We start from the raw sequence: 24,893 nt of genomic DNA, 5'->3' as shown, positions 1-24,893 counted from the left end.
GGAAGTACTGTTAAAATTTAGCCATAAGATCCAAATGACAGTGGCAATTAATAGGTGAAGAGTAATACACTGATCATTTGTATTTTCCATGTAGGATGGCTCCTTTACCACTAAGTGGGGTTTTTTCCTAGTGAAGATAAAGAGAACTAATAAATCCAACACAGGTACATTTTGAATGTTAGCCCAAGAACTGAGTTCAAGGAGCAACAAGTTTACTTATTTTCTGCAGCAATTTCCTTGCAAGTAAAACATAATTTAAGCACAATATGTTAATCAAAAATGTCATCTGTACAAGAAAAAAAGAACTAGACCAGACTGCAAACTAACAAAAATAGCTTATGGTATATAAATTGCATTTTAATGGAGGGGGAATTTTTGTTGTCACAATATAACTGACCAATATTTTAAAAAACTGACTGCACTAAATTGTGGCACTGAAGCACTCAAGGGAAGTGATGGAGCTGTGAGAACTCCTTCCACCTACTGAGGTCATCTAGCACAGGTCTACCTTCCAGGTCCTGTAACTGTGAAGGTAGGACAGGTTTGAAGAGATGAGCATTTACAGCTGCAGTCCTAGTGATATTTATTTATTAGTTTTTATTTATAACCCACCCTTCCCTCAACAAACTCTGGGTGGGGAACGACAATAAATATAGAGTTAAAAATTAATTCATACAATGAAATGAACTCTCAGTAGTAAATAACTATCATTTCTTGGCAGCACAGATGTTCATCCTCAAGAATACAAAAGTGGTTCAAAGATGCAGTCACTGCATTCCAAAGGAATTTGTTTTAGGGCAGAGAAGGTATAGTCAAACAGCTTCCTAAAGACACTCCTGACTTTAGAAAAAGAGTAAGAGCCATCTGCAACTGCTAAGCTCACTTTGGGTTTCACTATGTTGGCATTATAAGCAGAAGTTTAAACTATATGTTGTCCATGGAATATATATTTTGCTATTTTATATGTTGTGAAGGATGAAAAAATTAGGGGATTTAATTTGTCACTTGCACAGAGAGATGGGATGTATTTTTTAAAAAACAACACCACCAAAATACAGTCTAGGAAATGTCACTAGAAGACCTGAAGCAGCAGGCAAAAGAAAAGCAATGTTAAGTACAAATTCAACTACTTTTCAATACGTTTGTTATTAAAAAGGAAACAGATTTTCCCTAGCCAATGAAATCAAAGAGGTGGTGGAGGAATGTGTCTTTAGCAGGATATCAAGGAACCATCTTTTAGTGTTATGCTCTTTGCTTTAAACCCTCTACCTATAATATTTTCTTTAAGACTGACATCAGTTTGCAAGACCTGAGCAAGGCTGTTAATGATAGGAAGTTTTGGAGGGCATTAATTCAATAGGGTCACTTTAGATTGGAAGCAACTTGATGGCACTTAACACACACTTTGATAGCCACTTAGGTTAAGCTGTTTATTCTAATCCTGCCCTTTTATGCCAATGAAATGTAATTTATTTAATTTGTAATTGTAAACTTCCCGAGTAAGAACTGATATCAATATATCTATTTTTTAACCACATCATACAGAATATGATTGACGGGGCTGCAAAATGGACCTAGGAACAAACTAGGGGGATTTCTCTACAGACCTGAAAGAACTCCCAGGATTGCTGAAAAATATGAAACATGCACAAATGACCCCTGAGGAATTAAAGCTTCCTCAAATAATAATAATAATAATAATAATTAATTTGTATCAGAAACATTACCTACACCTTTTTTAAAAAAAGGAATGCCTACAGAACTCTTAGTGGCTGTTGGAAGTAGCTAAGCTACCACAACCATATTGCTAAGTTTGTCAAGTGCTGGTTTCTGTAAAGCAATGCTTTGGGGGGGGGGGAGCGAGAGAAGGAGTTGATCGGGAGACCAAAACATCCCTCCCCTCCTCTGCTGTCATGTCCCCTGATGGAGGAGAACTCGCTAGGGACAGGATAAGTGGCAGCTACTGGAAACTCACTACCCAACAACCTGGCATGACCACCCTGGCCAATTGTTTCCCAGGGAGAGGCTGTAAGATATGAACATGAACATATGAAGCTGTCTTCTACTGAATCAGACCCTGGGTCCATCAAAGTCAGTATTGTCTACTCAGACTGGCAGCGGCTCTCCAGGGTCTCAAGCTGAGGTTTTTCACGCCTATTTGCCTCTTTACTTCAGCCCCCCTAAACAGCTTGGCATAATACTTAAAAAATTCTCTTTTTATTCCCTCTTGAGTAACTACATCTCTTTCATCTATCACAATTCTACTAATTATTTTGTTTTCCCTCTTTTTTTTCAGCTGCCACGCCAAGTATTTCCCTGTCTTGTTTGCTCCTTCAAACGATTTCTGCTGAAGCCTTTTCAAATTCCATTCCACTTCTTTGTTTAGTAAGTGTCCTAATTGAGTTTGCAATATTGAAATTTCCCTTAAAATTTTCTTTTTCCCTGGTCTTTTCCTCAGCTCTCCTTTTTTCTTTATTTCATTTTGAATGTCCAATTGTTGTTTTTCTTTCTCCCTTTTATCTTTATTGTTCAGAGTAATCAACAACCCTCTCATTACTGCTTTGTAAGCATCCCAGACCGTCTCAAAGTCAATATCTTCTTTGTCATTCATTTGGAAAAATTCCTTAGTTTCTTTTCCTAGGAAAGTCACTGTTTCTTTGTTCTGTAGCAAATCCTCATTCAGTCTCCATCTTCTCAATCTTTTGGACAATTTTGTAATCCACATTATTGGGTTATGGTCAGCACCAATTTTAGGCAAAATCTCTATCTTCCTTGTTATAAGGCCTAAATCTCTGGTTCCCCACAGCATGTCAATTCTAGAAAAGGTCTTATGTCTTGCAGAAAAAAAAGTATAGTCCCGCACTTCAGGATTGAACTTCCTCCAAATGTCTTCCAAATTTTCCTGTTTAACTAATTCAAAGAAAGACTTTGGCAATTTCCCTTCTTTCCCACTATTTTTTTTCCTCCGGATCTATCCAATGAGTTCTCAACTGTTCCATTAAAATCTCCCATTAAGAGTATTTGATCGTAGGTCAACTCATCTAATTGTTGTATAACGTCTTTAAAAAAAACATCTTTTGCACCATTAGGTGCATATAGTCCCAATAACAGCGTTTTTTTCCCATTTGATGTTATTTCCACTGCTACAAATCTTCCATCTTTATCTTTAAACACCAATTTTGGCTCCAGGTCTTGTTTAATATAAAAAACTACTCCCCTTTTTTTCTGTTCAGCTAACGAAAAAAATTCCCTTCCCAATTGTTTGTTCCATAAAAATTTGTAATCCTTTTGTTTGATGTGAACTTCTTGCAAACAAATTATATTACAATTTTGCTTCTTGATCCAATGAAAAGTTGCCCTTCTTTTTTGTGGTGAATTTAGTCCATTAACATTCCAAGATAATAATTTGTAATCCATCATGGTGCAAATTCTTTATTTTCTTCAAAAAATCTTCTCAATTCTCGGGCATTTGTAATTGTGACTCTCTTCCCCTGAAGTTGAAAGCTCACACCCTCGGGTATTATCCATCTGTACCTTGTGCCATTGTCTTTCAGTTTTTCTGTCAACTTTTTGTATGTTCTCCTGTCGTTTATCACTTCTTTAGGTAGCTCCTTCATAATTCTCACTCTGCTACCTCTTACTATCAATGACTGTTCAAAATTTTTCTTCATAATCCTTCCCACCATTTCTTTTGTCATAAATCTTACAACGACATCTCTTGGCAAGTTGTTTTTTTTGGCATATAACGAATTGACTCTATACATGTGATCATACATGCTTTTAGTCTTATCAGGGTCTTCCTCTAAGAATTCTGCAATTATGTTTATTATATATCCTTTTAAATCATCATTCTCTTCTTCAGGTACTCCTCTCAAACGTATCTGATTTTCCATTAATTTGCAGTCATGGATCGTCACTTTTTCTTGAACTTTCAACAAGGTGGTATCATGTATTTTAACTTTCTCTTCCACCTCCTGCACTTTCTTAACTGTTTCTCCAATTTGGTTTTTGAGCTCATCCACTTCTTTTTTAATCACTGTGGTAAGTTCTTCCTTCAATTCTTCCATCATTTTCTTAACTCCTTTCATGATCCTGGCTTCCATAGCCTCCATTTGGTCCTGCATTTTTTCTAATGAAAGGGCTCTTGTTCGGGGCTGCCTGGGCTCTGACATTTAAGCAAAGAGCAAAGGGATGAAATAAAAATACCAAAAATTTCCGTCTCACAAATTACCGATTGGACTACCAAGTTCAAAAAGTCTGAATTTTCTTTTTTGTTTAAACTTTGTTCTGTTTTCTTCTGAGCTTCCCAGGCCCAGATATAAATTTAAAAAAAAAAATTCCCCTTTAAAAAATGATGAAATTTTTGACCTCACCAATTTAAAATCTGACAGTCAGGTTCAATAGAGCAGGGCTTGCCCTTTCCAGCAAGCCCAATTTTGCTGGTTTCTGAGCCTCCAAAGCCAAGATATTTATCAAAAAAGTCTTTAAAAATTCCAAAATGGCGGCCGCGATTTTTTCTCCTTTTAAAATTTTTTTTCCCTTTTAAAATCACCCCAGGAGCCCACCAATGATATAGTCAATAGTCCTTGTCTTCTTACCCTTTTTCCAGTCGATTCTGTCAATTTTTAAAGTCCCAAATCTTTTTAAAACAATGTTTTAAATTGGACCTCCCAGCAATGGCTGCCGATGTTTCTCTATGATGTAGAGTAGGCTTTTTTCTTTACTACTTCCTGTCTGTCACCATCAACTCTCACGGAAGTCTCACGATACTTGACGCACTTCCTGTCTTGCTCAGAAGAGTTGTAGCTCCGTTCCAGTATATTCCAGTGCAACGTGGCTGTTTACTTTTCCCAAACCGCAAGTAGACAAAACATTGATCTCCTTTCAATTTTTAGCAGTTTTTAACACTGTCTTTTATATTGAAACAGTCCAAACTTCACCATCTCCTTCTTCTACTTGCACGCTTTATATTTTCCCCCTTTTTCCCACCTTTAATACGTCCCTTTAGTCTGTAAATAGCTCCGGAGTGAAAAAAGAGCTTCTGTACCTTTTTTTCTCCGCTTATCCAAGTTCCACTGGTCTTCCAAAGCTTTAGTTGTTTAGAAATGTCCCAGAAGGTTAGGATCCTGACGAGCTTATGCCAAATCAATGACTCTGAAGAATCTTGCAGACGAAAACTATGCAAACTTCTGAGACCCCTCAAAGCTTCAAAGGAACCCTCTACAGAGCTCCTTTTTAGCCAAGGTAAATCTCTTCCAAAGTTTTTAGTGCAAGTCTTGGACCTTTCTCTCACTGAGAAAGGTAGGCAGTGGGCTTCGATTTGCCCTCCACTACCCCGAACAAGACCTTCAGCTTGCTCCCGTTACGAGAGACAACTCAGCTCGCCATTTTCCTCCCCGGAAGTCAGGAGGCCCTTGATGTCAATGGGCTCCCAGGATGGGGCCCCAGGACAGTGCTAATTCTCAGAACAGAGAGTCAGGGCCAGCCCTAGACTGTCTGACACCCTAGGCAAGGCTAGCTTCTGCCCCCACCGCACTGATGTCAGTGAGTCAAATGGGGGGCATCCAATTTGGTGTCTCCAGAAGGCCAGCGCCCTAGGCAATCACTAAGTTTGCCTAGTGGTAGGGCTGGTCCTGCAGAGAGCATATGCTGATGCCTTCCTTCAGAGCTGCAAACCCACCTGTGATGATGGATGATGTTATCACTTGGCACTGGATAGGCAGCAGCAAAGCAGGGAAAGATAGAGACTCAATCAAGGCGGCCAGCAGATCCAGCAGCAGCAGACACTTCCATGGCCAAGACAGCCTGGCTCAAACTGGGGCAGAGCCACATCACTTCTGGTCAGGGACTAGTGGCCTGGCAGATGGCTGTCTAGGACCTTGCCAGTGGGGGGGTGGAGGCAGCCCAAGGTGGGAGGGGTGGTGCTCAGGTGGTGGGGCAGAGGGCAGTGAATAGAAAGAAGGTGAGGAGTATAAAAAGGGGCTTCAGAACCAAGCCATGAGGAATGAAAAGGAACTTGCACTTAAAGTCAAGGCAGCAAAGATCCAGGGAGAAGAAGTTTGCCACAGGTGCTGTAATCCCGACCCCACTTCACCTTGGGGAGCCGCAGGGTGATGGGACACTAATGTGGGAAGGGCAGATGGGAAACATATACTGTGACAGGTATGTTGATGGAAGGGTGCATTGGCATTGAGATGGTTAGAGTATGGGATAGAGAAGGTTGTTGTTGTTCAGTTGCACAATCGAGTCCGACTCTTTGCGATCCCATGAACCAAGTCATGCCAGGCCCTCCTGTCTTCCACCATCCTCTGAAATCTGCTCAAATTCGTGTTTGTTACATCAGTAACGCTGTCCAGCCATCTCATCTTCTTCTTCTTTTGCCTTCTGTTTTTCCCAGCATCAGGATCTTCTCCAGTGAGTGCTCCCTTCTCATTTGGTGGCCAAAGTATTTGAGCTTCAGCTTCAGCATCTGACCTTCCAGGGAACAGTCAGGGTTCATTTCCCTTAGGACTGACTGACTTGATCTTCTTGCAGTCCAAGGGACTCTCAAGAGTCTTCTCCAGCACCACAGCTCAAAAGCCTCTATTCTTCTGAGCTTGGCCTTCCTTATGGTCCGGCTCTCACAACCATACATTACTACTGGGAATACCATCGCTTTGACGATACGCAGGCCTCAGATTCAGTGGGAGCTCACAGGAGCACAGCTCCTGAACCTTTCTAAGAGTTCCACCTCTTCCTTCTGAGAGTTCCACCTCCTTGTCCATTGAATAGTATTGCAGCTGCATAACAATCCCTGGATGAGCTCCACCACCTATTTTTCTACAAAACGATCCCTGACTATACGAACTTTTGTTGGCAGGGTTATCTCTACTTTTTATTATACTGCCCAAGTTCGCCATAGCTGTCCTTCCAAGGAGCAAACGTCTTTTAATTTAATGGCTACAGTCACCATCTGCAGTGATCTTGGATCCCAGAAATGTGAAGTCTGTCACTACTTCCATGTCTTTCCCTTCTATTTCCCATGGTGTGATGGGGCCGGATGCCATGATCTTAGTTTTTTTTTATGTTGAGTTTCAAGCCTACTTTTATGCTGTCCTCTTTTTACCCTGAACAAGAGGTTCTTTAGGTCCTCTTCACTTTCTGCCATTAGAGTGGTATCATTTGCATATCTGAGGTTGTTGATCTTAATTCCAGCTTCTGTCCTGGGACCTGTTTTGTTCAACATCTTTATCAATTATTTGGATGAGGGAATAGAGGGAATGGTTATTAAATTTGCAGATGATACCAAATTGGGAGGGGTTGCAAACACACAAAAAAGACAGAAACAGGATACAGGATGACCTTGACAGGCGTCCACGTGGAGAGGGGTCTGAAAAGGGAGCTGTTCCTTTATGGGAGGGGGCATTTGTAGTTGTTGGGAAAGCACACTCACTTGTAAATGCATTGCAATAAGGGATGACAGAAGGGAATGACACCAGAGGATGCTTTCAGGTGTGCTCTGTGATGGGGGCACCATGCAACCTGCAAAAACCAGGTGTCCAAAGACTAAGTAACTAGCCAGTGTTTTTTCTAATTGCTAGGGGCAATTAGTGATTTGCTGCCCCAGCTTCCTGGCTGGGCTTTGAGCTGGCAGGGGAAGTCTGGGGAGAAAGTATCCTTGCATTTATGGGGCAGCAAGGCTATCCTGCTGCAAATGTAATGAAGGAGGCTAATGGGCTGGTGCTGGCAAGGGAAGAGCCACATATGAATATAGTGCTCATTAAGGAAAGTCTGGTTGGGACTGTAATTAATATTTTACCATCTCTAATATTCGGGAAGTTGCATACAGCTACAGATTCACTGATACACCTGTGCTGCATTGCTAACAGCAGTCAGAAGCTGACCATGATTCTAGTCGCTAAATACCCACCACATATATTCGGCCTGATCTGACATACAAGCAAAGCAAGCAACTTCTTAGGACACCAAATCACGGGGTATCATGGGAAGAGGTACATGTCTCCTGTAACCTCTGCCACCCAGTTCAAGCATAAACCACCTAGAAAGTGGCAGTGGAGAAGGGTGCCTGGCACAACAAAATGCCTTGAGTTGCCCATAGCCTTGTTGGTGCTGCATCAGCCGTCTCCACACACAGAAAGAGAACTAACATAGCATGCTAAGCCTCCACTGGCAACATACTGTTTCAAGCTGGGGAATGTGAACTGGGGAATGTGGAAAGAAAAGCCATCATTTTACCATGAGGATTGTTTCTCTCCATTTCCTCCTGCCCCTTTTGGCTACCTTCTCTGTCAAAGGAGCAAGCATGGTATTCCACTACTCCAGCCACGCACTATGAATTCAATGTACTTATAGCCATGTCGTTCATAATTAAATAGGTTTGGCACTGGAGAAGATTATATTGCTTAGCCTTAGTGCTTGCTGAACTAGTGAGAATAAAAACCTTGTAACTATTAATTGAAACTCACTCTGCAGCGCAAGACTAGCTGATGTTGAAAAGGACTACTACGACAATATGCAATATTGGCTGTAGTATAGCTAGTGGCAAATTTCTCAGTGACATTAAGGGAAGAGGAATTTCATTCACAGTAAGCAATATTGCTCCAGAGACACCAGCATCTTTCCAGAGTACATGTCACTTCACTTCCGTACATGCAGATTGTATTATAGTCACCAGGACCCTTCCCTTGTTTATATTTGCATAACAGAGCAACTAAAAAGATTGCTTAAACTTAAAAATATTTCCTGTATCCCGCCCCCCCCCCCCCAGTACCCAATCTCAGCTAATATATTTTAAACAGCTGGAAGAAACTGAGGAGGGCAGAAGCCAGTCTAGTATCACCTTCCAGAACCTCAATGGCACCACAGCATTCTGAAGATCAAGCCCTACTGGCACACACACTTAAATTTCAGCAGACTGTTTAAGTCAAATCCAAGCCCACAGTTAAGGGAAAATAGTATGGACATGGTTAAATGCCTTACTTGTAAATTCCTCCTCATTAAAATATTTTCCTTCTTTCATAACTTCATATTTTGCTTCTGACTGCAAATCTCTCTGAAACTATTTGCTTTAAGAGAAACATTTGGTTTTATACTGAAAAGTGTCACAGTATCTTTTTGGTCACAGAAGAGCTGAATTATTTTACAAAATTAAAAACTTACATATCTCAAATTATTTTGGCTGTTTGTCTTCATTTTTCTAACTTTCAAGATTTCAGCTATTACAACTACTAGTATATTGTCCCGCCCAGCCCGGGCAGGGACTGCGCGGAGGAGACCCCCCGGCGCCTGCCAGCCGCTCCAAGCCCCCGGCATCGCCCCAAGAGCCCCCCCCACCTCTCCAAGCCCCTGTGGAGGCCCCACCCCTCACCTCGACTGACGGGGCGAAAGCAGCCACCCGAGCGACGCCTCCCAGACGGCGAGCCCGGCTTCGAGTCCGTGAGGTCTGGCCGGGGCAAGACGCCGGAGAGCAAGAGGGAGAGCCATTCAGCTCGTCGCAGCACGAGACGCTCCCTTGCAGCACGCCGCTGAGGGCTGGGACGCCTGAGGCACGCCCAGTCAGCCCGGCCCCGACGCACCTCTCCTGGGCGTCTGGGGCTTTGAAGGGGGGAGGAGCCAGAGAGGGGCAGGTCCTGGGAGGGGGGAGGATGGGTCGGGAAGCATAAAAGGAGGGAGGGAGGAGGTCGCTGAGGAGAGCTGGCTGATGCGCAAAGAGGCTGCCTCGCGAGAGAGAGGGACAGGAGCCATAGCACAGCCAGGAGGGAACGGGGGCCTGCGGTGAAGTAACCCAGTGCCCACCCCCCTGTTTCTGAGACCTCCGGGGAACGCCCCAGAGTGCCCGGGTGGGGCAACGGCGACGCCGGGGGACCGGGAGGGGCACCAAAGACCTGACAACGTGGTGGAGGAGGCGGGCACTCTCCCGAGCCTAGGACGACCACGCCCCCATATTCCGGCCCCGCCCGGGTGGCACTCAAGCCGAGTGGCGACCCCAACCATTGAGCCGGAGTCCAGCGAGTCGTCGACGGACGAGTCAAGTGAGGACTCCGTGATACACGTGGGGCGGACCGCCGCCATGGACACTAACCCCGCCCCCGTGGATTTGGCCCAGTTCGGGCAGTGGCTCGCAGACCACCAGGCGCAGCTCCTACGGGAGGTCACCCAGCAGCAGACGGCGGCCCAAGCCACCCTCGTGCGGGATCTTCACCAGGCGCTCCTCGCCCGCCCGGAGCCCGCAGGGCCAACACCATTCGGCGCCGGGAGGAGCCCCTGGCCCCCTCTAACGAAGCTGGGGGCGGAGGACGATGTCGAGGCATACCTGGAAGCGTTTGAGCGAGTGGCTGAGGCCGCTCATTGGCCCAGAGAGCAGTGGGCCTTTATTTTGGGACCCTACCTGACCGGGGAGGCCCAAGCTGCCATGAAGGCCCTGGAGCGGGCTCAGGCGGCGGACTATACAGCGCTCAAGGCAGCCATCCTGGACCGCCTGGAGATCACGCCTGAGGCCCACCGCCAGAAGCTGCGTTCCTGGCTGCCTACGGGGGAGACGCGACCACGCTCAGCAATAGCGACCCTCAAGGATGCCGCCACCCGGTGGCTCAACCCCACCACCAGCGACGGGCGGCGCATCGTGGAGCTGGTGGTAGTGGAGCAGCTGCTGCAGGTGCTGCCGCCGCGTACCCGCCATTGGGTGGCCTGCTGGAAGCCAACCCGTCTCAGCGAGGTCCAGGAGCTGTGGGAGAACTTTCAGGCCGCCGACCACCGCGGCCTGCCCTTCCGCGCAGAGGGCGGCAAGCCAGGGAAGGGCTTGCCCCCACCCGGCGGACGGGCCGCCCCAGGAGCGACACCCGGGAGGGCGCCCGGGGCCGGAGACCGGGGGGGCCGGGCGCGGACGCCGCCGGCCCATGCCACGCCGGGGTGGTGGAGGCCCGGAGCACGCCCGGCGCTACCCGGACTTGGTCTACGCCCCGGAGGCCGCGAGGGGGAGAAGGAGGGGCACCCGCCGCCGGAGGCCCGCCGTCCAGCAGGAGACATAGGGCCCTGCTTCACCTGTGGCCAGTGGGGCCATCTCAAACGCGAGTGCCCCCTGATGGAGTGCGACGTGAGCTGGGAAGAGTCCTGGCAGACGGCTGAGGCGGGGGCTCGCCCCCCCCCCTGGACGATCCCGGTGTCCTTGGGAGGGCGGCAACTGCAGGCCATGGTCGACAACGGCAGCTCGCTGTCTATGATACGAGCCCACTTGGTGCCCGCCCCGCTGCCTGTCATCCGCACCGCCGCCATCCGGTGCGTCCATGGGCACATCGAAAGAAGCCCGGTGGTGTCCATCCCACTGAAATACTTAGGCCGCTACTGGAGCGTGCCGGTCGCCAAAGTAAGCAGCCTGCCCTACCCAATACTGCTCGGGCGGGACGCTCCGCGTTTTGGCGACGTAGTGGAAGCAGCCAACCCCGGCCGACCAGGCCAGCCTGCCGGGGCCGGTTATGATGACGCCGCCCCCGCTGGGGAGACAGAGGACAGCGACCCCGGGGAGGGCCCGTCCAACGCAGAACGTCCCGTGGCGGGGGGCCGAGAGGCGTGGCCGGCGGACCCGCAGTTCGTGGAGGCTCAGGCCGAAGACGAAGAATTGGAGGTGCTGCGGCGGCACGAAGCAGTCCGAGACGGGGTGGTTGTAGACGAGCGCCGGAGCCGGCGCCTCCCTCGAATCATCCGGGAAGAGGGCGTGTGGTTCAGAGAGGTAAAAGGGCGGCTGGGCCCCGGGAAGCAGCTGTTGGTCCCTCACAGGTACCGGCCCGAGGTCCTGAAGGGCGCCCACGACCACCAATGGGCGGGCCACCAGGGGGTGAAGAGTACTCTGACCCGGGTGCTAGCCAACTTCTTCTGGCCTTCCGTAGCCCGGGAGGTCCAGGCCTACTGTCGCTCCTGCGGTATCTGCCAACGCCTCGCGTCTAGGGCCGAGCCGCAAGCCCCCCTAGCCCCCTTGCCCATAGTGGGGGTCCCGTTCGAACGAGTGGCTATGGACTTTGTCGGGCCCCTACCCCGCACCCCACGTGGGGCCCGCTACATCCTGGTCCTCATGGACTACGCCACCCGGTACCCGGAGGCTATCCCCCTGCCCACCATGAAGAGCGCGGGCGTGGCCAGGGCCTTGATGCACTATTTCGCACATGTGGGGTTGCCCCGGGAGATACTCACAGACCGAGGCACACCCTTCACGGCGAGCCTCATGCGGCAGGTGTGCCAGGCGCTGCACATCAAGCAGCTCTTCACCTCCGTCCACCACCCCCAGACTGACGGGCTGGTGGAGCGGATGAACCAGACCCTGAAGGCCATGCTGAGGAAGACAGCATATGACCACCCCACTGCCTGGGACCTCTATGTGGACCCGCTGGTCTTTGCCATCGGAGAGACGCCCCAGGCATCCCTGGGGTATTCCCCGTTCGAGCTGCTGTACGGGCGGCAACCCCGGGGCATCCTGGGCCTGCTCGGAGAGCAGTGGGTGCAAGGCAGAGCAGTGCCGGGAGAGGCCCCGGAGGAGTACGTCAGGCAGCTGCAGGGACGCCTAGAAGACGTGCGGCGGGAGGCCCGGGAGAACCTCGCACAGGCCCAGGAGGTCCAGAAGAGGCGTTATGACAAGGGCGCTAGGGCCCGCGGGTTCCAGGCGGGAGACGATGTCCTGGTCCACAGGGGAGCGATGGGCCAGAGCCAGGGGGACCCGTGGCGGGGACCCTTCCAAATCACCCGAGTCCTGGGTCCCCTGACGTACGAGGTCCAGTGCGGGCCTCGTGCTCGCCAAAGGAAGACCCTCCATGTGAACAGCCTAAAGGCCTGGGTGCGGCGGGAGGCGCAGCCGGAGCAGGGGCTCGTGGCCGAAGATCCGGGCGAGCTCCCGGACGGAACCCTGCCCTGGACGACCGCGGGGGGCGCCGGGGGAGGCCCGGTGTTGGACGCCGCTCTCACCCCCAGCCAGCGACAGGAGCTGCAGAAGGTCCTGGCCGAGTGCCCGACGGTATTCTCCGACCAGCCGGGCCTGACCACCCTGGTCAAGCACCGGGTAGTAACCCCTGCAGGCCAGGTGGCACGCGCCCGGTGGAGGCCCGTCCCACAGAAGCGCTGGGACGTGATCGCCCGGGAGGTAAGGGAGATGCTGCGCCTCGACGTCATCGAACCATCACAGAGTGAGTGGCGCAGCCCGGTGGTCCTGGTGCCAAAGCCCGACGGCAGCGTGCGCTTCTGTGTGGACTATCGGGAAGTGAACAAACTGGCCAAATTCGATGCCTACCCGATGCCGCGGGCCGATATCCTAATCGACCAGCTGGGGGAGGCCCGGTACCTCTCCGCCCTGGACCTCACCAAGGGCTATTGGCAGGTGCCCATGCACCCGGCCGACAGAGAAAAGACCGCTTTCGCCACCCCACAAGGCTTGTTCCAATTCAAGCGCATGCCCTTTGGCTTGAATGGGGCTGCGGCCACATTCCAGCGGCTGGTGGACAAGGCCCTAGCCCAATGCGAGGGTTTCGCTCGGGCCTATATCGACGACATCGTGGTGTGCAGTCCCACCTGGGAGGCCCACCTGCTCCACCTCCGCCAGGTACTCCACGCCCTGCAGGCCGCCGGGCTCCACGCTAACCCGCGGAAAAGCCGCCTCGGCTTCCAGGAGCTAAAATATCTAGGGTTCCTGGTAGGGAAAGGCCAACTCCGACCCCTGCCCGAGAAGGTCGTCACCCTGGAGCAGCAGCCCCGCCCGCGCACCAAGAAGCAGCTACGGCGCTTCTTGGGATTCGCGGGCTATTACAGCAAATTTATCCCCAACTTTGCGGCAGTGGCCACCCCGTTGACGGACTGCCTGCGGAAGGCGTGCCCGAACGTCCTCCAGTGGGGGCCAGCCCAAGACGCAGCGTTTGAGGCACTGCGTACGAGCCTCTCCCGAGACCCCGTGCTGAGAAACCCGGACTTCTCCCAGCCCTTTGTGTTGCACACAGATGCTTCGGGGACCGGTATCGGGGCAGCCCTGCTCCAGGGGGGCCCTGGGGACGAACGCCCGGTCCTATTCATCAGCCGCAAGCTCCTGCCCGCCGAGCGGGCGTACTCCACCGTAGAAAAGGAGGCCCTGGCGGTCAAGTGGGCCGTCGGGGCATTGAAATTCTACCTCACCAACAACCCTTTCCGGTTGGTGGTGGACCACGCCCCCTGCTGTGGATGTCGAGGATGAAGGACTCCAATGACCGAGTCCTTCGCTGGTATATGTCTCTTCTCCCCTTTTCTTTCACAGTGCACCATCAAGCCGGGGCCGACCACCGCGTGGCCGACTACCTCTCCCGGGTCTTCGAGGAGGAAGCGGAGAAGCAAGGGACACGGGGGGGGGGTGTGTCCCGCCCAGCCCGGGCAGGGACTGCGCGGAGGAGACCCCCCGGCGCCTGCCAGCCGCTCCAAGCCCCCGGCATCGCCCCAAGAGCCCCCCCCACCTCTCCAAGCCCCTGTGGAGGCCCCACCCCTCACCTCGACTGACGGGGCGAAAGCAGCCACCCGAGCGACGCCTCCCAGACGGCGAGCCCGGCTTCGAGTCCGTGAGGTCTGGCCGGGGCAAGACGCCGGAGAGCAAGAGGGAGAGCCATTCAGCTCGTCGCAGCACGAGACGCTCCCTTGCAGCACGCCGCTGAGGGCTGGGACGCCTGAGGCACGCCCAGTCAGCCCGGCCCCGACGCACCTCTCCTGGGCGTCTGGGGCTTTGAAGGGGGGAGGAGCCAGAGAGGGGCAGGTCCTGGGAGGGGGGAGGATGGGTCGGGAAGCATAAAAGGAGGGAGGGAGGAGGTCGCTGAGGAGAGCTGGCTGATGCGCAAAGAGGCTGCCTCGCGAGAGAGAGGGACAGGAGCCATAGCACAGCCAGGAGGGAACGGGGGCCTGCGGTGAAGTAACCCAGTGCCCACCCCCCTGTTTCTGAGACCTCCGGGGAACGCCCCAGAGTGCCCGGGTGGGGCAACGGCGACGCCGGGGGACCGGGAGGGGCACCAAAGACCTGACATATATATACTTTTAAAAAGGAAGTGTAACTGTCTTCACCCCTCCTCTTTCATAGAATCTAAACCAAATAGATCAAATTAGGTCGATGAGTTATGAATAATGGTAAATAATCTTGCTTCAACACTGTAGACCACAACAGAAAGTATAACTTAGCATTTGGGGGTGTACAGGTTTTTTCTGACACCCCCCCCCCCAGTTTGGGTCTATTGAACCCAATTTGGGGGGGGGGGTTCCAAAAAATCCCAGATCCCAATAACAGCAAAGTATTTGGATCTAGGATTTTTTAAAATCTTGTTCCCCCCCCCCAAGTTGAATAGACTTGAGATTGAAAAAAACAGGGGGATCAGCCACAAAACACAGTTCAACCACAGCTCCCACCTCTCAGCTGTTTCCCTGATCTTTTTTGCAATCTCTTTAAACCAGCCTCATTTAAAGGGCCCCATGGCCCAGAGTGGTAAAGCAGCAGTACTGTGGTCTGAACTCTCTGCTCACGACCTGAGTTTGATTCTGATGGAAGCTCGATTCAGGTAGCCGGCCCATTAGATAGATCACTCTATGAACAGATGTACTGTGCTTTTAAAATATAAGATTAAGAACACCTGCAAACTGCTCCTCCTTTGAACTGTATCTGTGGCAAAGCAGTACAGGTTTAAAGCCTTCTCCATTGCATTACCTTTTTGACTGCAATCAATACCATACCTCATCTAGTTGCTGTGTGTCCTATCAAGGGAGGGGAAAGAAAGCCCCATAAGAGATTCATACAGACAGCTTTGGTGCAGTAGGGAAATGATTGACCAACCATATGAAATCAGCCACCTCAGCTGCTATGTATTCTTTTTCTTTTTTAATCATGAACCAGCAGCATATAATATGTATCTAAGTCTTATTTAAGGCAGTTGAGAATATTAACCAGGTGGTTTCTGTTTTGTACCAATTCCCTCTCTCTGATTGTTATCTTTCTATTTCTTTCCCCCTTAACTTCAGTAACAAAATTTAATAGGAACCTCCTTTTTTTGCTTATGTTATTCTATAAAGCTTAATGCACACTGATGAAAATGTGATTTAAAAAAACTCAACCCTCACATGCAAAAAGGTACGAACCCTGTTTCAAAAGTCACAGATATTATTTTGAGGATCAAGTATTGATTCTCTTCTCCACAGTCAACTTCCATCAAATACTATTCTTGCAACAGTTGGGAAGCCCTATTAGATGATCCTCAAACACAACCTGGATTAAAGAATTTAATAAAAATTAGGGTCTCTGAAGTGTATTTTATCTAGCTTTCCTTGATATCATTTTACTTTTTACCAATGATTCATGCAGCTCAGAGTGCTGAAAATCATAATCTTCCTGGCACAAGCATCAATATTTCTGTTCAGCAGAAGGTGCTGCCAGTCCTTCAGCACTAAAAACAGCACTGGCCCGGGAATGAGTGGACATTTGCTGTTGGTATCTTCTAAAATCTGACTGCCATTTAGAAATGTAATTTATTCCTCAGCTCAGAGGGTTTCAAAACCTATTTAACTCTATAAAGTGGTATCACATTTATTATCATGACATAACCATATATTAGTAATTTGAAAGCTTCCTATCCACAGTTTATATGATAATGGGGGGTGGGGAGTTAAGAGCAAAGACTTTGCAAAGCTACAAGAACTGAGGAAAACAAAAATTAGATGGAAATCTGGCTAGAGTTTTCCATAATACAGAATACAGTTTTCTGTTAGAAAGGTTATGAAATGAAAATGACCTCTATGGAAAAGAATGTTGATCTTACAGGCAACTACACATTTTTTTTTTAAAAAAATGCATGAATTTTATTGTACACATGGATTCTACCACCCTTTCCTCCCACCCACCAAATTTTCCAACCTCCCTCAGCCACAGGCCTAGCCATTTATCTCCAAACACCTAAGCCTTTTTGACACATACTTTAAGCAGCAAGGGGATTGCTTTGTCCTGTTGCAACCCCATACTACATGGGTATTTCCAACAGTTGCCCTGGAACCTAGAGTAACCAGATCTCTTCTGACAACCAGTGGGAGTGGGCAGAAGGTCCATGCTATGTTGCTGGCAATGTGGCAATGCCACTTCTGGTGTGAACTGGAGGTGACATCATCATGCTGGGACATCCTGGCAATGCTCTAGCATTGGGACAGAAATTCTATAGGGAAAATGGCTTTTACCATATTTGCCCAAACACCAGAGTTGCCTGGATGTCACTGACATTGCCATGTTGCCAGCAACAGAGCCTGGGCCTTCCTCCTGGCCCTGGTAAATCCCCTCCACTGGCCAGCTGATTGGCAACTGGTGTCAGGGCCCAAGGGCAGGGGATCCCCCACATCCTGTAGGTACTGCTAACCCTACTGGAATTACATGGACAGGATCAGTCATATGGATCAGTATCAGATGTGCAAGAGCCACATCGTTAGCCTGGCCCAAAAAGTTTGGATAATAAAGATTTATACTGCAAACATTTTTCTATTCAATTAAATAAAAATAATTTTAACTGAAGAAATTTCTTACCTTGAGAAGTTGAGGAAATGAACGTGTCTAGTGAATAAATAGGGTTGTTCAGCAGTGCTTATATTTTTAATCAATTCCATCTAAAAGCAAGAATATATGAAATGTAATCATCCTTTGCAAAGTAAAGCTCTAAAACAGCAACAGATTTTTTCATGTAAGAGATTAGCGAGTTCCTACAACCAGAAACAGGAATGAACACAGATACCCACACCATGCTAGGATTTAGGGGAAGCTGGCAAACCAAACTTTGTCTCCTGACCTGCTCAACATAAATGCAAATTCTAAATATGAAGACATTTTGGCTCACCATTTTGCTGTAATTTACATCAATGTTTGATTAGTTTTCTCTTTCTCCTGATGACTGTTGTGATTGATTTTTGCTTTATGCAAGTCAAACATTCTCAAACTGCTTGGTGAAACAGGTTAATAACTGAGACAGTGAGAAGGAGCAGAACCCTTCAAGACCAAGTCCAGCCATTTATGTTGCAAGAGACAGGCTCATGGTGTAGATACAAATATCACCGTAGAGTCTTGCATGAGTGCTGGAGCCTGCAGAACACGATCCCTCCTTCACACTTCAGCTGAACCAAACTCACAAGTGTTCCTCAATCTAGATCCATTTATTTATTTAAAATATTTTAATGTAACATTCTTACCCAGTCAGGGTCCCCAAGGTGGTGCACAATAAAAACATGTAAACAAACAACATCAGGCCCCCTGAGGAGGACTATTAACTGTTATTGGGAGTATGCCAAATGAAACAAAAAAAGTCTTTACTCAATGGTAGAAGACACCAATAGAAGGAGAAAGACAAATCTCCCTGGGAGGGAGTTCCAACATTTTGGTGCCAAAGAAAAGTCCTTTATTTGGTCACCGCTCGTCTAGTCTCATCAGAGTGAATGGGTAGGTTCATATTTGAGAATGCTCGTCTAGTCTCATCAGAGTGAATGGGTAGGTTCATATTTGAGAATGCAGTCCTTAAGATATGTTGGCTCCAAACCATACAGGGCTTTAAAGCCTGACACTTCATACTTTGAATTGAGCCTTGAAGCAGACTGGAAGCCAGTTAGATGGAACAAGACTGAAGTGATATGGTCCCTACAGACCACTTCAGTCAACACTGGCATATGCATGGAATTAATAAATGCTGCTCAAAAAGATGACCACTCTCATATTTTATACATTCAAGATTCTTTTTCTAAAAAACAGACAAGCCATCAGCCAATGCTCCCTCTAAGCTGTGGAATCTTGTGTGTAAAATTTTTACTTTGTGAGCAACTTGCATTAAAGTGGTGAGCTACTGCATAAATTAGCTTGGACTAGAGCCATTTTTCTTGAATTAAGACAAAAATGTCTGAGCTGGAGGCTAAAAAACTGAGCTAGCTCACACTAACATAGCTTGGAGGGAACACTGCCATCAGCGTTAAAACACTACCATTCATTTATATAGTAGCATCAATTCAATTCTATTTCAAGGACAAGGAAATCCAACCAATTTAGGCTTTCCCATCTGCACAATATGTTGGGAAGGATAGTCCATGCTTTGTTTTGTACAGATCTTTCTTTCCCCTCCCTATTTTGGCCTGGTTCTGTTTAAGTCATTTTATCAAGTGTTGTCTGTTTAATTAACTATTGCAATACCATTATTATGCATTTTACTAAAGCATTAATATAAATTGACTATGCATGATCACAAAAATGTGCCCATGCCATTCTTTTAAAGCCATGATTATTCATTTTGGAGTGTTCTGAAATATGTCAAGCTTCTGAAAGTGCTAAATGAGATGCGTGCAAAACATTCCAGCCATTCTTGCAGCTCTGATTTCCTGACTTCTGCTCCCCTCAGATTATTCTAATGGTTATATGAAAGCTTCAAGTTGTATGAAAAAGAACTTGACTTGTTTTTAGGCAGAGGTCACAGGAATTGTGAATAACTGTTTGTAGGGGGGAGGAAACAAGAAATAATACACAGTTTATAGAAAGATGGCCATCAGATCTATTTCTATACATATTTTTCAGAAGTAACTCTTGAAAACATCTAATAAGATCTATACATCAAGAACTAAATTTATTTGTAAAATAGTCTAGTTTGGACCCATTAATAAATATAGAAAAAAGGGTATAGCAGTATTAGTAAAACTGTAAATATCTGAGAATATATTAATATAAGTATTGATCTTTTAGTGGTGGACCTTTACGAAATTAATACTGATACCATTCTGGCTGAGGTGACAGCCACAAGGAAAAGGGTCTTCAAACAGAGCCACTTTAATGAAATTTCTCTAATTGGTTTGAACAGGGCTTGGTAAGAGCAGACAACACTGTGTGAAGCTTCCATGTAGAGATTCTATGACTCTGAGATGGTTTTGGTAAGGTTACCCTGCAGAGGAAATGAATGATGTTAGGATGTTGTGAGATGTTCATTCCCTTGAATCGTGGAAGAACTGCAGCCAAGGCTGCTACTTGCCATTTTAGCATAGATGCCTTAAATGTTCTCCTGCAAGGACAGGACAGAGGAAAGCAAAGGGTTCAATGGTTCAATTTTCTTTCTTCTGTACCAGCGGAGAAAAGCCTTCCAAGAGGCATTATAAATCCTGTTGGCAGTTTCTTCGAGAGGCCAATAAGGTTTCTGTCACTTCTAACTTGTATCCAAGACGTAGGAAGCATCTCCTCTCAACTTCCAAGCAGTCAAGTGAAGCCAGTTGGGGGTCTGGATGCCAGACAGGACCCTGTTGAAGCATGTCTGTGGACACCAGTAACTTCCAGGGTTGTTGTATTGCCATTTCTTGGAGTTTCAAAACCCAGGGCTTGTGCAATGTAGTGCTACCAGGATGATGTCTGCTTGCAGATCCTTTATTTTCCAAAGTACTCTTGGAAGAACTGGGATAGGTGGAAAGGTGAAGAGCAGTTCCTTGGGCCATGGAGTGATTAACACTTCTGTTGCTTCTGCCCGGAAATGATAAAACCTCATGAAGAAGCTTGTTGGTGATTCTCTGGTGACATGAAGAGATCAACTTGTGGGGTTCCAAACTGTTCAGTAGGAATAGATCCTTCTTTAGGAACCATTGCCCTTGTCTTATGAGTCTGTCTACTGAACCAATCTGCTTTGTTGTTGGCAGATCCCTTGATGTGTTGCACCAAAATTGATGACAGATTCTTCTCAGTCCAGGATACAAGTTTTAGTGCCTCCTTGTGTAGTTTAGGCAGTCTCAGCTCTCCTAGTTCATTGATATAAGTTTAGGCTGAGATGTAGTCCATGATTATTAGTATGTCTGTGTAGAAGGACCAGGTGAAAGAACTGTAGGGCAAGTCATATAACTCTCAGCCCCAGGGAACTGATGTTCATCTTGGATTTCGAGCTGACCAGGTGCCCTGAACCAGTCTGTTGTCCAGCACTTCTTGCCATCCTGAAAGGCTGGCATCCTTAAATACCTGTAGAATTTCTTGTTTGCAATATACCTCGCCTTGTTGTGCATCAGTGGCGGTTAAGACAGTGGCTACTAACAGTGGGCAATGGCTGGTCTAGGGATTCCAGTGCTTCTGGGGAGGGGGAGGTATGGCGGTGGAAGCAGACAATATAAGGGAGGGAGACTGAGACAAGTTAGTGCTCGCTCACCCTACAATCTGCGCCCCATCCCAACGGTGACAAGTAGTAGGGTCAGGCTGAATAACTCGCCTCCGTCATTGGTGTTATGCAACACCAGGTCCATCAATAATAAGACCTCAGTCCTTTGAGAGTTTTTACTCTAACAGGACATGGACCTGGGTACAAGAGAGTGACACAGTGGCCCTCTCACAAACAGCTCCCCCAGGTTATTCGATCTTTCACCAATTGTGGTCTAGCGGGCGGGGGGGAGGAGTGGCGTTGTTTATACGAGAGGCTTACTCCTTCAGGGCACTCCCGGCCCCAAGGATTGAGGGTATCGAATGTGCTGGTTTGGTGTGGGAAGCTGGAGAGGGGTTGGCGGTCTGGCTGGTATACCGTACGCCTAACGCACCAGCCAGCGCCTTACCGTCCCTACTCGAGGCGGCGACAGGCTGGGCGTTGGAGCACCCAAGGCTGATAATCCTGGGTGACTTCAATGTCCATGCCGATGACCCGGCCTCTAGTCAGGCGATGGACCTAGTGTCATCCATGGCAACACTAGGACTCTCTCAATTTGTTACAGCTCCCACTCACCAGGCCAGGCACATGTTAGACTTGATCTTTGCAGCCGGGGTTATGGTGGACGATATAGCCACTGAAGTGGTGCCATGGTCGGACCACCTTGCCCTTAAGGCTCGTGTAGACACGCCTCCCCAAACCTGTTTAGGCAACGAGCCTATTATGGCTCGCCCGCGGAGCCAGATGGACCTGGAATGGTTCCAAATGGCACTGCGGGATCCCTGGCCCTCTGGCGATCCCCTTGATGGCCTGCTTGAGACCTGGAATAGCTGGCTCTCTAGGGCCATTGATGAGATTGCACCTCGATCCCTCTGCGACCTCGGACTAGGCTGGCTCCGTGGTACACCCCGGAGTTACGCCAGCTGAGACAAGGTCTTAGACGGCTAGAGAGGCAATGGCGGCGTACTCGTGACGAAGCGGCTAGAACATCTTATAGGGAGTTTATGAGGTCCTATGAGATGGCAGTCAAGGCCACAAAGAAAATATACTTTGCGGCTAAGATTGCGTCTGCAAATTCACGCCCAGCACAATTATTTAGGATAATCCGGAACTTTACTACATTGCCACAAGGCAAACCAAATGTTAAGGAATTGGAGATAGACAGTGAGGCTTTTGCGAAATTTTTTGCAGACAAGGTCCAGTCGCTCCGCCACGACTGCCCTGCCATATTAGATACAGTAAGTGAACTCGAGGCCCCTTGCGTGTCTTCTGGTTTGATCCTGGACCACTTCGACCCGCTCAGCTTGGAGGAAGTTGACAGAATCCTTGTCACTGCATGCCCAACTACTTGTGATCTGGACCCATGCCCCTCCTGGCTAATTAAGGTTTGCCGGGAGGAACTAAGATGTCCTATATGGGACATCATAAATAGATCTCTTTCGGAGGGCTCTTTTCCAACACCCCTGAAGGAGGCAGTGGTCCGCCCTCTCTTGAAAAAGGCTACATCTGATCCGGCCGAATTGGCTCAATATCGGCCAGTTTCAAATTTGCCCTTTTTGGGCAAAATCATTGAGAGGGCTGTGGTGTTGCAGTTACAGGGCTTCTTGGATGACACTTCCACCTTAGACCCATACCAGTCCGGCTTCCGCCCGGGCCATGGGCCGGAGACAGTGTTGGTCGCCCTCATGGATGACCTCCGGCGACATCTGGATCGCGGCGGCTCGGCAGTATTGCTGTTGTTAGACCTATCGGCTGCGTTCGATATGGTTGACCATCGGCTGCTGACCCACCGCCTCGCCAACGCAGGAATTCGGGGGCTAGCCTTACAGTGGCTTTCCTCCTTCCTTGAGGGTCGGGGACAAAGGGTGGCAATTGGAGGAGAGCAGTCCCAGAGGCGCTTACTCAATTGTGGGGTGCCTCAGGGGGCAGTTCTCTCTCCGATGTTGTTTAACATCTTCATGCGCCCCCTTGCCCAGATCGCCCAAAGGTACGGACTGGGCTGTCACCAGTATGCTGATGACACCCAGCTCTATCTATTGATGGGCGGCCGGATTGGCGACATCCCTGAAAACCTGGACCGGGTGTTGCAAGCCGTGGCAGGGTGGATCAAGTCAAGTGGGCTGAAGTTGAATCCAGCGAAGACAGAGGTCCTTTGCATGGGTCGCGGCGGGCCAGGGGAGGAGATCTCCCTACCAGCCTTTGACGGTGCGTCGCTGATACCAGTGCGCAGGGTCAAGAGCCTGGGAGTGCTTCTGGAGCCTTCCTTGACAATGGAGGCACAGATAGCAGCCACTGCTAAAGCCGCCTTTTTCCATCTTAGGAGGGCAAAGCAGTTGCCCCCCTTCCTGGAATGTGGCGACCTAGCAACAGTGATCCATGCAAAGGTCACCTCGAGGTTGGACTACTGTAATGCCCTCTACATGGGGCTGCCCCTGTACCGAACTCAGAAACTGCAGCTAGTGCAGAATGCAGCGGCCAGGCTGTTGGTGTGACTACCTCGGTGGGAGCATGTGCAGCCTAGGTTGCGGGTGCTGCACTGGCTGCCAATCGTGTTCCAAGTTCATTACAAGGTGCTGGTTATTACCTTTAAAGCCCTTTATGGCTGAGGACCTGTCTACCTTAGGGACCGCCTCTCTCCATATATTCCCCAGAGAGCACTGAGATCTAGCTCCCAAAATCTCTTAAAAATCCCTGGACCAAGGGAGGCCAAACTGAAAACAACACGAGAGCAGGCCTTCTCAATAATGGCTCCCCATTGGTAGAATCAATTACCAGCAGAGGTTCGAGCCCTGCGGGACTATAATCAGTTCCGCAAGGCCTGTAAAACTGTCCTTTTTCAAATGGCCTACAAGATTAAATCCTGAAGTGACACCTAGCCATCTGATATATACTGTCTTGTATTATAGCACCTTAACTGCTGTGGTTTTAATTAAATTATTTAATTGTATTTTATTGTATAATGTATTTATTGTAATCATGGCACTTTCCATGTCTGTAAGCCGCCTTGAGCCTGCCTCGGCGGGGAGGGCGGGATATAAATAAAAATTATTATTATTATTATTTGTAGCAGGTTGGAGGGCTTGGTCTATCACAGGAGACTGAGATGGTGTCTAGATTGATAGATTTTCTTTTTACAGTATCTGAATCTGATAAGAGTTAAAGGAATTGTTACAGTTGTCTTGCATGTAGACGTGCCCATTGCACCATGTCCATAAAGGAACTCATCAGTCCCAATATCTTCACATGACTAGCATGGACTGGGGTTTGATTATGATTTTTGCCAAGTCCCATTTTTTTTAGCTTTGATCTGGGGCTGGAACAGATGGCTGGATAAGGTGTCAATTATGACTCCCAGATATTCTAGGTGCTGGATGGGAGACAGGAACCTCTTTTGAAGGTTGACAAGAAAGTTGCGATCTTGGAGGCACTGAATAATCATTTGTGCATTGAGTTGCGTGTTGCTTCTGTTGCTGGATCTGATCAGCAGGTCATCCAGATAAGAAGGTATATAGATCCCATGTTGTCTCAAATGAACAGAAGTTATCAGCATCTTGGTAAAGACTCTTGAATCTATGGAAAGACTGAAAGAGAGTATTCTGACCTGGAAGTGGTCTTCCCCATAACAAAAACAGAGATATTTTCTGATCATGGAGATTGCCTCTGTAAGGTTGATATAAGTGAGGAATTTCCCAGGTCTTAATGATTCTGCAATAGATTAATGGGTTTCCATCCTGAAACATCTCATTTTTGATG

General features: G+C 48.4%; 1 protein-coding gene across 1 annotated transcript in view; it reads right to left on the bottom strand.

Annotated features, from left to right (window-relative positions):
• Window positions 1-24,893, bottom strand: part of UST (uronyl 2-sulfotransferase) — a 238,827-nt gene that overhangs the window by 108,315 nt on the left and 105,619 nt on the right. Inside the window, exon 4 of the mRNA XM_060240748.1 lies at window positions 17,537-17,616. Coding sequence (XP_060096731.1) covers window positions 17,537-17,616 — 80 coding nt within the window. The remainder of the gene's footprint in view (window positions 1-17,536; window positions 17,617-24,893) is intronic.

This window comes from Heteronotia binoei, chromosome 1 (genome assembly GCF_032191835.1).
Source record: "Heteronotia binoei isolate CCM8104 ecotype False Entrance Well chromosome 1, APGP_CSIRO_Hbin_v1, whole genome shotgun sequence".
NCBI lineage: Eukaryota > Metazoa > Chordata > Lepidosauria > Squamata > Gekkonidae > Heteronotia > Heteronotia binoei.
Note: the sequence above shows the minus strand (reverse complement) of the source record. Positions and strands in the feature narration are given on the sequence as shown.